Raw genomic sequence first — 15,764 nt, forward strand, 5'->3', positions numbered from 1 at the left:
ATGCACACTTGTGACATTTTTCAGATCCATCAAGAGGTGAGATCTGGAAAAGGTGGCAGATGTCCCTAGTTTTTTCTTTTTGGGTGTCAGTTGTTTTTATTAATGTAGACGGCATGGATCACAGGTTAGTCCAAGAGGGAGAGAGTACAGGAGGCGAGGAGAGGCAGATTCATGGTTCGCTCACTGACTGGAGTGAGGAGCAGCTTTGGGCACATCAAAGGAATGAAATTAATCCTTTCTAGAGAGGTGTGTGTTGAAGACCAAGTATTTTCTCCAAAAGAGCATTGAGGAAGTGCTAGGCTACATGTGAATTTGTGGTGCCTGATAAAACTCACTTCCTCTCTTTCCAAAGATACACCAACATTGCCAGAGGCATTGACTCACTAGTTGTTTAAAATCAACATTTACTTACTGCTGTCCAACCAGAGGATCCACCTTTATACGTGAAACTAGATGGAGGCTGAAGCTTGCGATGAAAGCCCTCACACCCTTTAACTGTTATCAGGGGGGATGTATTTTCTAGATTTCAGTAACAGATTCAGTTACAGATTAAATGCCACTTGACACTCAAGCTCATTAAGAGTCATTGTGCCAGAGCCTGGCTTCACCCAGGAGTCACGCATTGGATGAACAAGATCCCAGGAAAGCCCGGGAGGGACTCTGACTGTCTAGGACAAATGCGCCCTCTGCTGGCCAGAAGAAATACAGCGCCTGCTCTTACATCATTGCGTCGTTTTTCCATCAAACCGCTAAATTGGAAAAAGAACTCTCATCGAGGCACCACATGATTTTCAGAAAAGCAGTATTTAAAAAATAGAAAATGAAGGACTTTAAAGAACATGGCAATGATAGGAAAGGGGAAGCAGAGCAAGGAAGAGAAGAAATAAGATGACTTCGACACAACCTGTCGTTAAAGGTCAGAGGTCACTTCCAGGAGTGGGGCAGAGGTCACGGTCTCAGCCTTCACTCAGCTAATCCAGGGGCACTCAGATCTGGCCTGTAACTCACCTTCTAGCCCATTAGCTTTTGGTGAACTTTATTGAAGTGACATGTAAAGTTGCTTTCTGCACACCATTGGAATCGTACCACCACTGAATGGTCTTTAGTTCTCAAAAAAAAAAAGGGGGGAAAGATAAAGCACTTCTGAGGCACGTTAAATGAGATAAATGTGCATTCTTACCTTAGCCAATTGCAGGAAAGAAGGAAAAGATTAGGGTACCAGGCTTTTAAATGTCCGCCAGGAAAATGAAACAGCTCAGATATTCAATTTCATTTCATTTTTTATTTCTTTAGATGCAGGTTAGTTACTATAATGCCTTTTTAAAATTTGAGTCAGTCAGCAAAGGCTGTATAAATTACCAGACGGAAGAGTAAGACCCGGTGTGCTGAGCTGGTGGGGGTGCAGAGCTCAGAGACCTGGCTCCTGGCCCAGAGACCCCTATCAGGAGGGCAGCCCATGCGATAGGACAGGCTGACTTCACAGGAATGATAACTGCTTTTCCTGCTGGACTCTACAGTTTTTCTTCCAATGCTGAGATGAGATACTATGCATGAGGGTTCACAATAGCCAAGCTTCATTAACGGTTGATCCACAAGTAACTCATTTAGACTGATTTGGGGCCTCACGCTCAGAGGAGAGGCTGCCTTCTCTGAGGGCACAGCAGGAGGCAGAGAACAGTGCGATCAGGGCAGCAGGACCCCTTGCCATCTGCCCCCAGCTGAAGCTGCACCCCAGGGTCTCCTTCTGTTGGAAGCTGAACTTTCCAAAGACTCAGGTGCTCATTCTTAATTATAGATTCAAGACTAAGTCTGGAATCAAGTAGAAAGGAAACTAAAACTATCTATGTTGTCCATTTCAAAATAAAAATGAGTGCTAACTACGTTGTCAAATTTCAAACGTGCTGGAGGAAGGCCTAAATATTGTGGACTTCAGAAACGATTTAGTCCAGTTCAATTTGGGAAAAAAATAATCATCCTGATTGGTTTTGCTCTAAGTCGAAACACATGGAACCCTTGACACGGCTCTTCCATAGACCCAAAATCCACTCTTGCTGCAATTAGAACTATAGGATTTCAGAATGGGAAGGGACCTCAGGGCTGCTCCAAATCTCTCAGCTGTCAGACAATAAAATGAGGCCCAAGAAGATGACCTAACTGCCCCTGACTCTCACCACTACCAAGGGGGCAGTGTCTCCTCGGGGACCGACCACCTTATGCAGACAGTGGCTCGTGTGGTAGGCAGCCAGTGAGGAACCGAAGCCTCCTCCTGCCAAACAGCCGAGTGAGGGCGTTTGGGAGCAGCCCTTCCAGCTCCGGCCGAGCTTCAGATGGCTGCAAGCCTGACTCACAGCTTGACCGCAGCCTCACGAGAGACCCTGAGCCAGAAATGCCCAGCTCAGCTGCTCCCAGATTCCTGACCCTCAGAGACTGCATGAGATAAGTGTTTGCTGTTTTAAGCTATGTTTGGGGGTAATTTTTATGCAGCAATAAATAAGTGGAACGCTCAGAGTGATGACTAGCACATTTTTTAAAATGCTTGAAAGGCACACATAGTTTAGGGCATACAGCAGAGAAAGTGATGAAAGGGTGCTCTCCAGGAGAGAAGCTGCCTACATCAGAGATTTATGGTGATGAGCACGAACTGTTGGGACCTCTTAAGAAGGAATATGAAAGAATCTTAGGGAGACAATAGGCCAAATGGCTATGCATACATATATTCTAACACACAAAGTCAGTCAGTCCTGTCTGTATTTGGGAGCAGATGAGCAGGCTAGCACAGGTTAGGAAGACTTGACATTGCTGAGTCACTTTCCACAGTGATGCAATATGGCCTTCTTCACCTTTCCTTCTCAGTGACCAACTTATATGCTAGGACAGCCTCACTAGAGTAGCTCCTTAATACGGACACATGGAGCTCTGAATCTTAAGTGCCATGTGCCACTATTAACAGGAATCCAAATATCAGCGGGACGGTTGTTAGATGGGTGCAGCCATGCATCCCAATGACCGCTTACCCCCAAACCAAAAGGCTACTCTCAGATTAGTTTAAAATGTTATGCACAATCAGAAGTGATTGTTAGAGAGGATCTCTCAGAATGATGTAATTTATTTCATTACTCCTGGATCTATATCAAAACTAGCAAATGACTCAAGTAGAACCTGAAAGAAAATGGCATAGGACATAAGAAATGGTGGGAATACTTAGAATACTGAGAAAGCGGCAAACATCTTCAGAGGAGAACCTCCTTATTGACCATTTTGCAAAACACACGCCACTGCCCCACTGATTGCAGAAGGGTTTGCTGAAACCGTGGGTGATTCAGGAAGCTGGTTATTTCCTTTCTGCCAAGCCAGAATGAACTGCTTTGCTATCTCTGTCTGCACTTCCTGAATCCTAAGCCCTCACATTACTGCTCTATGCAGGTAACAATGCCAAAATTCTAATTTGTATTTCTTGTTCTCAGATATCGTTGGTAAAATAGTTTGTCTTTTTCTCTTGTGTCCTCCCAGAGAATACTTAATAACATCAAAGTATATTTTCCAAGGATTCAAGCTTTGAAGAAAGGAAGTTTTCTCATGGATTGCTGAATGACACTTTTTCTTGCCAATGGCTAAAAATTCAGAGAACCAAAAAACCAATTTCCTAAAACAGGCTATAGTACAGATGCTTGCTTGCGATGTGAGACACAGCCTTCTGGGACTGCATACTCAATCCAGTTGGTTCCAAACAGATCTAAGATGGTTCAGTTCAATAATAAACAGATGTTGAGTGCTGCAGTCAGTTCTCAGATAACCAAACTGGAGAAACAATATTAAAACTACATGACTGGATCTGGTTTCAGACTTTTAGATAACTTCACTTTAAAACATTAGGATTGTCGCAGGCCACAAGGAATAGAACTTCTGGTGAATGCGTCAGACATCTTGGATGGATTTGAGAAAAAGGCAAATTTAAAGATCCATGGGCTTCATCTGGTTCTCTTGTGGAGGCTGAATGGGTGGGAGGATGAACCCACCTTTCTTGCGCAAAAGGGCAATCTCTTTCTTTAAGGCGGAAATCCTTTCTGCCTGGACTCGGATCAGTTCTGTGACCTTCTCTCTTGCCACAATGTCTGCTTTCCGAGGGCCCTGGAAGGCATTGCCCTGTTGAAAGAAAACGCCTCCCTGCTTTAAGCGTCATTTGGAAGGTGAAAAATTCCCCGTCCTTACACATCTGTCAGGAGTGCCTGCCTGACAGCCAATTTCAACAGCCATTGCTCCTTCTTTTAAGGGGCCTCCAATTCCTCCACTGGAATCCCACCATGAGAAATGGGTCCCTCTGGGCTACTGAAGATCTCTTAAAATGTAAATCCCCTTTAGATGAGTAGGTAACACACTAAGCTAGCTATCAGAGGACTCACTGCTGGAATCCTAAGAGACAAGGGACATCCTTTTTCTATACAGCCCATATTTTGTTTTCCAAAAAAGAAATCTTGATTTCCTCATCAGATTTCTTGCCCTGCCCAGCCAGCTCCTGCCCAGGCTGCAGACATCACCTTTAGGTGCAGCCTTTGCCCCCTGGACTAAGTTAGGATTTCCTGCTCTATGTTCTATCAAAACAGGGATAATATATCATTGTAATCATCAGATTGGACCATTTGCAATTTCATATTTGACCATTTTTTTAATCTAAAAAAGTAGCGATGTCATGTGGTTCGACCTAAATGCTCCTTTGATATCTTTCTTGTGAGATCCTGTGCCTGTTGGAGAGAAGGCCCATGGGCCTGGGTCTCACATTCCACCCAGCACCTGGCCTAGAGCTTGCTGCCTAAGTAGCTGGTCAGTCAAACTTGAATGCACATTAAAGGAAGGGACGTGATGCTTCCCTAGTGTCCACTCTGTGCCACATGCTTTACATGCACCATCTCACTTCCTCCTCACAACTCGGTGAACTAGGTGGTGTTATTCCAATGTCATAGATATAGAAACAGACAGATTAATGACCTGGCCCAAGTCTCTAGAGTATTAGGGACTGGAAGAGTAGGGTTAGAACCAGGTGACCTGAAGCCAACAGTCCATGACTTTGTCCACGACCCCCACTTACTATGGCAGACTCTCATAATCAGTAGGGGCGACCATTGCCCAATACTTCTGCCTCTCCTCCCTTGCCCACCTTCACTTTGGAGGCTGTGAAAGCTAAACACTAACCTTACCCAGTTTCTCCTCCAGCCAGTAGTGGCTAAGTGGATGTAAGCAGAAAACTTTTGCTTTCTTAATGAAAGGGACAGAAGTGGCTGGCATACGGATGTGAAATGTAGAACTGAGGCAGCCATCTCATGATTTTGAAGGAACTTCAAATAATCACTAAGGAAATCACAGATACTGGTGCTGACATTATGGACCCACTGAACCAGAACCCCTCAGTCATCTCTTTCAGACTTCTTGTTAAGGGAGAAAAATGACCTCTATTTGTTTAAGCTTCTGTCAGTGGGCCGTTTTGTTACTTGTAGCTGAATGCCCGCACCCAGCTCATGCCTAGTCACTCCTGTCAGTCACTTTGAAGTCACCTTAACTTTTCCCTCATTCTCCTTGCCATATCCAAACAAATTTTGGCTATTCTTAATTTGAAATGTCTTTTGACACTTTCTTTTTTATCCTTGCCATTTACGTCCCAATTCATGCCCAGATTGTTATAAGAATAATAGCAATGGAGTCAGCTTTGGAGGCAGACTGGCTTTGGTTTAAAAACTAACATCCCCGTGTATTAGCTCTGAGAGCATGAGTAACTTACTTAACTGCTCTGAGCTTGGGAAATTAGTATTTTGAGGATTAAATGAGATACCCTGTGTAAAGAGACTCTACATGTAAAGATACACCATAAAGTATACTATGTAAAGATATATATGTAAAGAGACATATACTATTAATTTCCTTTCCCATCAACTGATCACCTATCTCCAAACTCTTCTCTCTCCAATGTATCTGGACTTATCAAAGCACATCAAGCCAACAAATGTTTCTGACTACATACTCTGAAGATTTTTCTGGGCATTAACCTTCTCGACATTGCCTTGATTCTTCACTCAAAAATTCTTCAGTGGGTAAAGGACCCTTGATATTCAGATGCTGGTAATCCTCTCATATTCAGTCTCCAATTACAAATCCTCTTACTCATTCTCCATGGAATAAATCATATTCTTTCTTGCTTTTGGAGTTTTGCTTAAACCAGTGACCCTTAAACTCTAGCATGCAGCAGAATCACCCAAGAGGCTTGTTAATGGAGTTTGCTGGGCCCTCCCCAAGAGCTTCTGATTTGGTAGATCTGGAATGGGGCCAAGAATTTGCATTTCTAACAAGTTGCCCAGGTTATGCTTATGCTGTTCTTCAGGGGACCACACTTTGAGAACTCCTGACTTAGACCATTTCCAGGTGCTTACAGAAAACATAAAGAAAACCAAGAGAAATAACGGGAATTTTTGCAGAAACTATTGTAAGAATATGACATAATAGTTTAGAATATGCCATATATGTATTAGTTTCCTAGAGGGCAAGGCTGGAATAGGGTCAACCTATATTAAATAAGTATTATCGACCACATACCATGTATCAAATACTACTATGTTAGGCTCAATAAATATAAGAGCAAGTTGAAAGCCATAAAAAGTACTAAGTATTTTAATAAGAAAACATGTAAGATCTCAAAATTTAAGATGACTACTTTAGGTCAAATGAAATAAAGATAGTGGAAATGGATGTTTGACATTAAATTCAGGGAGTAGATTGGCGTTATTATTTATACCTAAACAACCTTACCTCTCCAAGGCCAAGGCAAATCCCACAGATTAGTACTTATGCAAGTTCATGGCATCCGAGAGGCATACAATGGAGCTAGTGCCCTAGGCTCACTGTAATGTGGCTCCCATCAACCCAATGTCCTCAGGGACCCAGGAGGGCCAGAAGTGGTTCAAGATCAAGGTTTGTTTAAATGCCAGCACTTGATATTCTTGTGAATAGCTCCCCAATTCTGATAAAGGGTCTGAAGAAAAGGAACAAACCTGCTGGTTCTGTAGTGTATTCAAACGAGAATCAAGTTTCTTCTTTTCGATACATAAATCATTCATCTGATGAAGCTTTTTAGTGTGTTCTTTTGTCTTCATCATCAGTTCCCATCGCATTTGAGCAATCTTTTCCTACCAGGGCAGGAAGATGCAAAATGCATTAAGTGAATGAGAGAGAAAGAGAGAAAAATGCATGTTCAGATTTGACCAAAACCAATCTTTTCCTACCACGGCAGGAAGATGCAAAATGCATTAAGTGAATGAGAGAGAAAGAGAGAAAAATGCATGTTCAGATTTGACCAAAACCATCAGGAGAATGGTGCAATATGCACATAGGAAAATATAATCAGAAGCAACCAGAAGTGGCTGCATTGGGTCTGGTTTGATTAAAGAAAAGATAAGAAGAATGTAAGTATGCTCAAGGATAAAAGGAGGTAAAAATAAGATAGATATGGATATCACTCCATTGTTGAGGAATGAAATTAGTATGCATATTGAGTGCTGGTATTCATTACTTAAAAAAATGATAATTTAAGCAGCAAACTTTCATGTATTGCTTTTTCCCCAGTCTTGGCCCAGGATCCCCAAGGTAGCCGGCTTGAACGGCCAGACATCTGCTAGTGGTGGCTTTCCTTTGTTCTCTTATTGCTCCAAAAAATTATTTTAGATTGCACATATTATCTCCAGCATTTCCCTGATAAGGACCAGTCCCATCGACTTGAACACCTAAGTAATTTTCACAGTAAAATGCTAAATCTTGGATAAGCAAAGATGAGATGAGATTGCACTAGGAACCTCTACTTCTTCCCTCTCTACTGAAGAGATGAGATAGAAAGCTGGAGAAATAATTATTTCTGGGATTATAAAATCTTTGTAAAAGCTCCTGTCTTTGAATCAGGCTGTTAACTGGGGTACTGCCTCATCTCCTGGCTCTGGGAACAAGGCATTAACATCTTCTGAGACCCTACCAGCTAAATAGTCCATACCTTGTTATAAAATTTATTACTTAAAAATGTTTTCTAATTTTAAGAATGTAACAGCATGCAAAAGCTATATAGAATAATACAATTAGGATCCTCAGAGTAGAGTGGTTCCATCTCTAACACTGTTAGAGCATTTATACACCAATGCAAACCTCAAAGTGGGATCTCGGTGATCTTTCATGCCATTTGCCATCGTATTTGCAAGCACCCTGGAACCCAAACCCCAGTGCTGGTGCTTTCACCCCAAGAGATGAGTCCCTCCAACTAGGTGAACAGCGATCACTGTACCTCCCACATCTTCATTTCCTTTGCATTCGATAGCTCCTTTCGGAGTTTTTTGATCTTTAGTTCTTCGAGTGTGGTGTTCACAGAAAGAGTCTGAAGGGCTTCTAGGTTTATCACACGGCCGAACTTGCTGATCATGAGTTGACGGACTGTTTCTTCCATTTCTGAAAGAAGACGGTCACTGTCTTAGGCTCTTCAGTGTCTCCCATCGTTATTAACGAACAAGACCAATAACAATAGCATTCTAAGGAACAGCTTTTAAAAGATGATGGTGAGAGATTTTGTTACCAGTTGATTTTTCCTGTGACTTCTCACCTGCTAGTGTACTTTCCTCACTTAAAATGCCCATTCCTGTATCGTCTTTTCATCTACTTCAAAATCCTGTGTAAAACAGACTCATCTTTCCCAGCTGGCTTACACACTCTGATGTGCCTCTCCTCAGACTGTTAATGGGCCCCAACTGGATTATGAACGCTTCTGTTTTTGTGTTGTTTTTTTTTTTAATTACTGATCTCTATAGCATCCAGTGTTAAGAATAGAGCAGGCACTTAAGAAGTTTCCATCTTTCTCCAAGTAGAAATGAAAGTCCTTGCAGTGGTTCACAAGGTCCTACAGGTCTGTCCTGTGCTGCCCCTGTTATCTCTCCCACCTCCTTTCCCATGTCTTTCCTCATTAACTCCAGACACGCTGGCCTCCCTTTTGCTTCTCAAACACTCCAGGCTCACTCCCATCTCAGTTCCCAATGTCTGGAATTTTCTTCTCCAAACAGCCACATGGTTCACTCCACACAGCCCACTTTCTGAAAGCAAGCTGTGAGACTGGTGAAAGACTCATTTCCAACACACTCAATACTGAAGATGTAACCAAGAGCAGGTCCTCGTCCTCTAACCAGGGAGAACCGCATCTTAGGAGGTATGTCAGCTCTCCAAGGAGCTCTTCCCAGCTTCCTAAGGACCTCAGCACTCTCTTTCCCAGTCCCTTAAAAATTTTTCTTTTTAGTAATTACCTTCATCTAAAATGCAACATATTTTACTTTTGTTTATTGTCTTTCTTCAATATGAGAACACCTAGGGAAAATTCCATTTGCAGGATCTGAGGTCCCCAAGAAAATGTAATCTTGTAACAAGACTTTCTCAGTCACCAGACTGTCCCCTATGTGAAGTCTGAAGGCCCTAAGGTATAACAGGATGACACAATTCTGTCATAATGCAGAAATTTATATTCAGGTATCATTGTTATGGTTGAATTATAATGATATAATTGGCATGGCTACCATTTTGCATAATTCAGGGAGAGGCTCTTCATTTCTGTTCTATGTGAGTGGTGCCCACATGGATTTATATAACATGGTTAGATTATGTGCACATGTGTGGCTAGCCTGTGGCTGCCTGCTTGGCCTCCCTCATTTAGAACCTTGATTCCCCTCAGCCAGCCCTGTGTAAGGGGGTGGCCTTTCCCATGGCAGCCTCATGTACTAAGACATGTACTCCAGTCCTAGCCATTCCCGCCATGGAGCCAGCCTAATGCCCTTCTCCTGATTCGATTAGGCCAGCTAGTGTTCACCGGAGACATCGAGGCTTCTGGAACATGCATCACCGTCCTTCCCCACGGCCACAAGCTGTTCCCTCCTTGGAATGGAGAGAACTCTTCTTGCCCTAGGTCTAGGGACGGAGGAAGGCAACGAGAAGCTAACTGTGGTTTCCCCCATCACTGTTAAGCCTTTCTTCTCTGGGTTACAGGAAAGGACCCCACTCCTGGTTTCACCTTCAGAATTATGAAATCATCGGTCTTTAACCACCTCACAGCTTGCTTTCAGAAAACGGGCTAGGGTGGCAGAAGAACTGAATAAAACTTCTACCACATGGAACTCTTTCTTTTGATTTCAGCGAACACTCCGAAAAATCTGAAAACTTCATTTCATCTTCACACATTTTCTCAACCTGAGAGTTTACTCAAATTGAAACAAGCTTCTTTTCTTGTTTTCACACTAGTTTACTCCTTGTTTTGATGAACAGTACTTCCAAATCTAAACGACACTCACAGCCTACAGAAGCCAAAGGAATGTGAAGTATATGAGAGACCTGGAGCCTCCAGGCTTTCACCTCAGAAAGCTGTCTCTCAGACAGGCGTTATTCAAACATGGAGGCCTAACGTGTACTTTTAATTTTATAATCCAGCCACCCGTGAGGGCAGAACCATCAGCACTCCTGGGAAAATGGCCTCTACAAAGCCAAGCAACTTGGACTGGTTCACCGCTACATTCTTCCCACTTTTTTCCTTTTTCAATTTTTCTTTTTTTAAAAAAACAAAATTATTATTTAATTGTGGTAAAATACACATAACATAAAATGTGCCATTTTAATTGTTTATAAGTGTACAGTTCTCTGGCATTAAGGTAGATGCTACAGTACTAGAAATATTATTGTTATTAAACCTGGAATATTTCATAACTTATACATATGTTCCATACATCAAATATTACAATTTTTTCTTTTTTTTGGTAAGGAAGATTGTCACTGAGCTAACATCTGTGCCAACCTTCCTCTATTTTGTATGTGGGACACCCCACAGCATGGCTTGATAAGTGGTATGTAGGTCTGTGACCGGGATCTGAACCTGTGAACCCTGGGCTGCCGAAGTGGAACACACAAACTTAACCACTATGCCACCAGGCCAAGTCCCTACAAAAAGTATTTTAAAAGATAATTATATTTATACTATGCATCTTATACTACATATCTCAATTTCAGGTGGATTAAAAACGCAAATGTGAAGAATACTGCTAGCAGAGGAAACTATAGAAAAGTCTCCTTTTGACCTCAAAATAGGAAAGGACTTCTTAATCAAGACACACACAATGCACAAACATAAAAAATGGATAGAATTATAGTAAGATTTAAAATTTATCCCCAAAAGAGGCACTAAAGAAGGCAAAAAGGCAAGCCCCAAACTAGAAGAGATCTGAAGTGCATTTAATGCACAAAGACAGACAGAATATGGAAAACACTCTGTAAAGGCAATAAGAAAACAAATAAAAAATAGAAGTAAAAAATGGGCAAAGGATATAACAGGCAAGTTACAGAAAAGGAAACACAAATAAATGTATGTGAAGATGCTCAGCCTCACAGAACTAAGGAAACGTGGATAAAAAAACCACAGTGAGATACCAGTTAACATCCACCAGGCTGGCAAAACTATTAAAGTCTAACAGTATCAAGTGTTGATGAGAATATGGAGCAAGGGCAATTCTCACACACTGCCAGGGGGATAAGATATGGTACAACCACTTTGGTGGTGGGGGGTGCAACTTGGCAATACCCAGGTGAGCTGAAAATGCACATCCCCCATACCCTGGGACCCCATCCTGGGCTTCACCTTCTCACACGTGTGCACAGGGAGACGTTTTGCTTTGCTGTAACATTATCTGTAATCGTGAAAAATTAGAAATACCCTAAATATCCATCAACTGGAGAATGAAGAAATAAGTTCTTTTATAGTCCTACGATGGAATACTGTAGTAGCAGTCAAGATGAATAAATTATCTGTAGCAATATAGATAAGTCTGAAAAACTGGCTTAACAAAGTAAACTGCAAAGTTATATGAATAATATAGTATTACAGTGAAAAACACACAAAGTAGTTTCACATAGCACGTGTGGATAAGTACATTTGTGTGTGTGCTCCCCTGGTGCCTGGTCCTGGGGAAGGAGATAGTAGAGGAGTATTAGAAAGAGAAGGGGCTTCAATTGTATCATCAATGTTTTACTTCTTAAGTTTGGTAGTGGTATGTGGGTTATTATTATACAATTCTATATTTTATTATAAATAAAACCTTTTATACTTCAGAGAAATAGCTCCTATGATAAAACAATTATCCTTTTAAAATAGGAGAGTGATCATTTAATAGTAGGTAGAGAGATAGTAAGTAGGAAGATGTGAAGGTGTTCTTGCTTCCTCAGAGGTCCTGATTCTGTGATTACTTACTGTTTTCAAAGTTGGAGTCACTTGACCCCTATTATCAGTAAGTATGACTAGATAACCTATGGGCTTTGTTACTCACGGTTTATATTTTTTGCCATCTCTCTCTTTTCTCGGATAAGCTGTTTACGCCTCTCCCGGTATTCTTTGTTAAGTTTTTGCTGCTTTGAATTTTCCTCCTGGAGCTGTACAATTCGCTCTTGCAGCCGTCCCAAGGAGTGGTTAGAAAAGACCAAAGTTCCAGAAAGATCGGTAGGTATTTCCCCAAATACCACATACTCTATCTACAAAAACAAAACGAAACAAAGATCAAACGAAATGTAAGGTCACAGAAAGCACTAGGGAAGCACCTCCTCCTTTGTCCCTGGTTTAGGGCACTTGCCTTTGGATTTCTATCTTTCTCACCACTGAGGAGGGTAAGCGGAGGTCACCTTCAGACAGTAAGCCACATTTTGTCCCTCTGGGGACAGCAAACCTTTCCACATAGACCATGCCCAATACCTACTGCATAACGACAGAACAGACATTTCAGGGACAGCATATTAGGCAAATTGCCGCAGATACCTAAACCAGTTTGGGTCAGTTGTACAAAATATATGTAAGGCTGATCTAGGGCTTTTCTTCCAAAATACAGCTTTCTCTCCTTGCCTGACAAAATAGGATGTGATGGGCCTTTTCTCTCATTGAGATGTATCTCTGTTTTTTTTGTTTTTTTTGTTTTTGAGGAAGATTAGCCCTGAGCTAACTGCTGCCTATCCTCCTCTTTTTGCTGAGGACGACTGGCCCTGAGCTAACATCTGTGCCCATATTCCTCTACTTTATATGTGGCACGCCTACCACAGCATGGCTTGCCAAGCAGTGCCATGTCCGCACCCGGGATCCGAACCAGCGAACCACAGGCCACCGAAGTGGAACGTGTGCACTTAACCACTGCGCCACCGGGCTGGCCCCTATCTCTGCATTTTAATATAAGTTGTAATTCAAGTAGAGTGTGCAAATGAACAAAGAAAGAGAAAAAAAAAGAATATTTTCCTTTTTTCTTGACCTCCCTCATTAGCAAGTAGGGATTAAGTGAAGATAATTCTTGCATCATTAATTCATGTCTATTTAAAGATGGTGTAAAAAGTTACATGTGTGCTTTCATGTTTCAACCTCCAAGCTATTCCATTCTGAAGTTATAGGCTCATTTCTCCAGACGTGAAATGATTCAACTTTCAAAGTGATAATGGGCCACAGGGAAATACCGTTGTGATGTTATTCTTTTATAACAATCTGAGAGCACATAAGGAAAAGTTGGGGTGTCATTCTACAACTCTCAGCAAAGGACCGTACTTCTCCCCACTAGGGACCCAAGACTCTTCCTCTGGAAAAGCCTGTGTGTGGCGGTTCTTCTGCTCAGACGGGGTGGGGTAACCTCTCCAGACCATCACCTGGTGGAGCTTGAGCGGAATCACAACCAGCAGTTCATTCAGCCGCTGCTGCTTCTCTCGCTGATAAGCCTCCAGGGCCTCCTCTGCTGCATTCAGATTAGTCCCCACAATTTTTACCTGTGGAAAGCCCCATGTGTGACATGTTGAAAAGATTCGATGAACACCTACCCACGGTGGTAAATGAGGGCATCTTGGGAGGAAGTAAAAGCCTGAGAGGGATCTGCTTGGCCAGGCTGTGATGGATGACCCCAGTTTGCAGCCCAGGAATGTATATTCTCTTCTTCCCGTTAAGTCATGATCCATATCACCTTTTCAATTGTTCCCATGTCCCCAGAGTTGTAAAGGGAATGAGAGCTCAGAAGACATGTCCTCATCTCCCTTTTATTTTCTCCATGGCATGTCGTTGTCAGGACAGTGGGAACCTCACTTGGTCATAATGATCTCGATAAATTAAAGGAAAAAGCCCTTTAAAGCAACACAACTACTAACTACAGTATTTTGAAAGCACATTCTTCACCTCCTAAAAAACTTGAAGGTTTTCCAAATCATTTCCTATTTGCAAGGGGAGAGGAAATCTATCACAAATATTTTTGAATATGAATCAAGCTAAGTGATGTTGCCCTAGGAAAGAGTACCAAAGAGGGAAAATGAGCAGATAAGGCAGAAATTAGTCAATATAATTATAACAGAAGTTTAGCTTACTGGTCTTCAATACAGGATGCACATACCCCAGAGGGTCAACAAAATGATGTACTGGTTGCAGTAAGAAAACGTCAGAGTTTCTATTTATTTTTATCTCATTCTTTTTAATTTCTGTTTTTGTGAACATTTCATAATATAGAAAATATATTAGTACAATAGTTCATGAATATAACTTATAAATAAATATACATTTATTGTGGGGATACTAGCTCTACCGTTTTTTTACTTATAGAAGTACGTAACCAAATAAGTTTGGGGACTAACAATTTAGATGGAGAAAGTCCAATCTTCAAAAGAGCTACAGCCCCTGCCACAATTGTGCTTAAAGAAAAAAATTTGAAATGTTTCTTCTCTGCGGAGAAGTCCTAATTTATGTCATTGCTGTGAAATGGCAATATCATATTATAGCTAAGAGGATGTGTAGCATATGCTGGGAAAGGGTAAATAGACCTGAGAAAGGCAGACCACCATACTTTTTTGGACATTGTATCATATTCCTTTTTGAGGTTATCGATAGTTTTCTTTTCTTCAACTAAGGCCTCTTCGATGTCCAGCCTTTTCTCTCGAAGTTGAAGGGCCAGTTCAAAAAGACCCGTATCGCAATCTGAAAAGACAGTCAAAATGAAAAAGCAGCCCCATTTGTTATGGAATGTAGTGGACTTTGGATCTTCAGAATTAATCACCTCCATTTGTGGATTCACTCTAGCAAGGTTTTACTACACTTAGGGCTCCATTGCTTTAGCTAGAAATTATTACTACTACTAATAATTATGATAGTAATTATGAAATTAGTATTGATGTTCTGAGCAGTACTCTGAGCCAGGCTCAGTGCTAGGCTCTTTATGTATGTTATCTCACTCAAGACCCATAGGCCCTGCAAGGAAGAAATGATTGTGCCATTTTATGGGTGAGGACTCTAAGTCTCAGAGAGGTCACCTAGCTGATACGTGACAGAATGGGACGAAAGTACACTTCTATTAATTTCCACTATTTCACACTAATAGCCACATTTATCCACTGAGAAATACATAGAGAGTGTGAAAATGTGATAGAGTACCACCACGGAATTTAGGAACCTTTGTTCTTGCCCTAGTTCTACCGCTGAACTACAGGGAGACTTTGTTCAAGCCATGTAATCCCGCTAGAAAAGAACAAGTTGCATTAAAAGATTTAGCTCTCTTCCACTCATAAATATTATAATTTTAAGAAGATTCTTATTTTCAACATCAAAACAAGATTTAGGGGCTGGCTTGGTGGTGTAGTGGTTAAGTTTGTGTGCTCCACTTCGGTGGGCCAGGATTTGTGGGTTTGGATCCCAGGTGTGGACCTAGCACTGCTCGTCAAGCCAC

General features: G+C 41.6%; 1 protein-coding gene across 8 annotated transcripts in view; it reads right to left on the reverse strand.

Annotated features, from left to right (window-relative positions):
• Positions 1-83: 83 nt before the first annotated feature.
• Positions 84-15,764, reverse strand: part of CFAP44 (cilia and flagella associated protein 44) — a 106,611-nt gene continuing 90,930 nt past the window's right edge. For 4 of the 8 annotated variants that reach the window (XM_046659083.1, XM_046659080.1, XM_046659081.1 and 1 more), the window contains 6 exons: positions 14,889-15,019; positions 13,714-13,830; positions 12,366-12,567; positions 8,309-8,469; positions 7,035-7,169; positions 84-4,143 (listed from right to left, as the gene is read on the reverse strand). In XM_046659083.1, coding sequence (XP_046515039.1) covers positions 3,952-4,143; positions 7,035-7,169; positions 8,309-8,469; positions 12,366-12,567; positions 13,714-13,830; positions 14,889-15,019 — 938 coding nt within the window. In that variant the 3' untranslated portion in view covers positions 84-3,951. Of the gene's footprint in view, positions 4,144-7,034; positions 7,170-8,308; positions 8,470-12,365; positions 12,568-12,665; positions 12,788-13,713; positions 13,831-13,881; positions 14,155-14,175; positions 14,335-14,888; positions 15,020-15,764 lie in introns of those variants that run through there. The other 4 variants (XR_006888273.1, XM_046659085.1, XR_006888274.1 and 1 more) reach the window with 4 other exon arrangements.

Source organism: Equus quagga, chromosome 4 (genome assembly GCF_021613505.1).
Source record: "Equus quagga isolate Etosha38 chromosome 4, UCLA_HA_Equagga_1.0, whole genome shotgun sequence".
Classification (NCBI taxonomy): domain Eukaryota; kingdom Metazoa; phylum Chordata; class Mammalia; order Perissodactyla; family Equidae; genus Equus; species Equus quagga.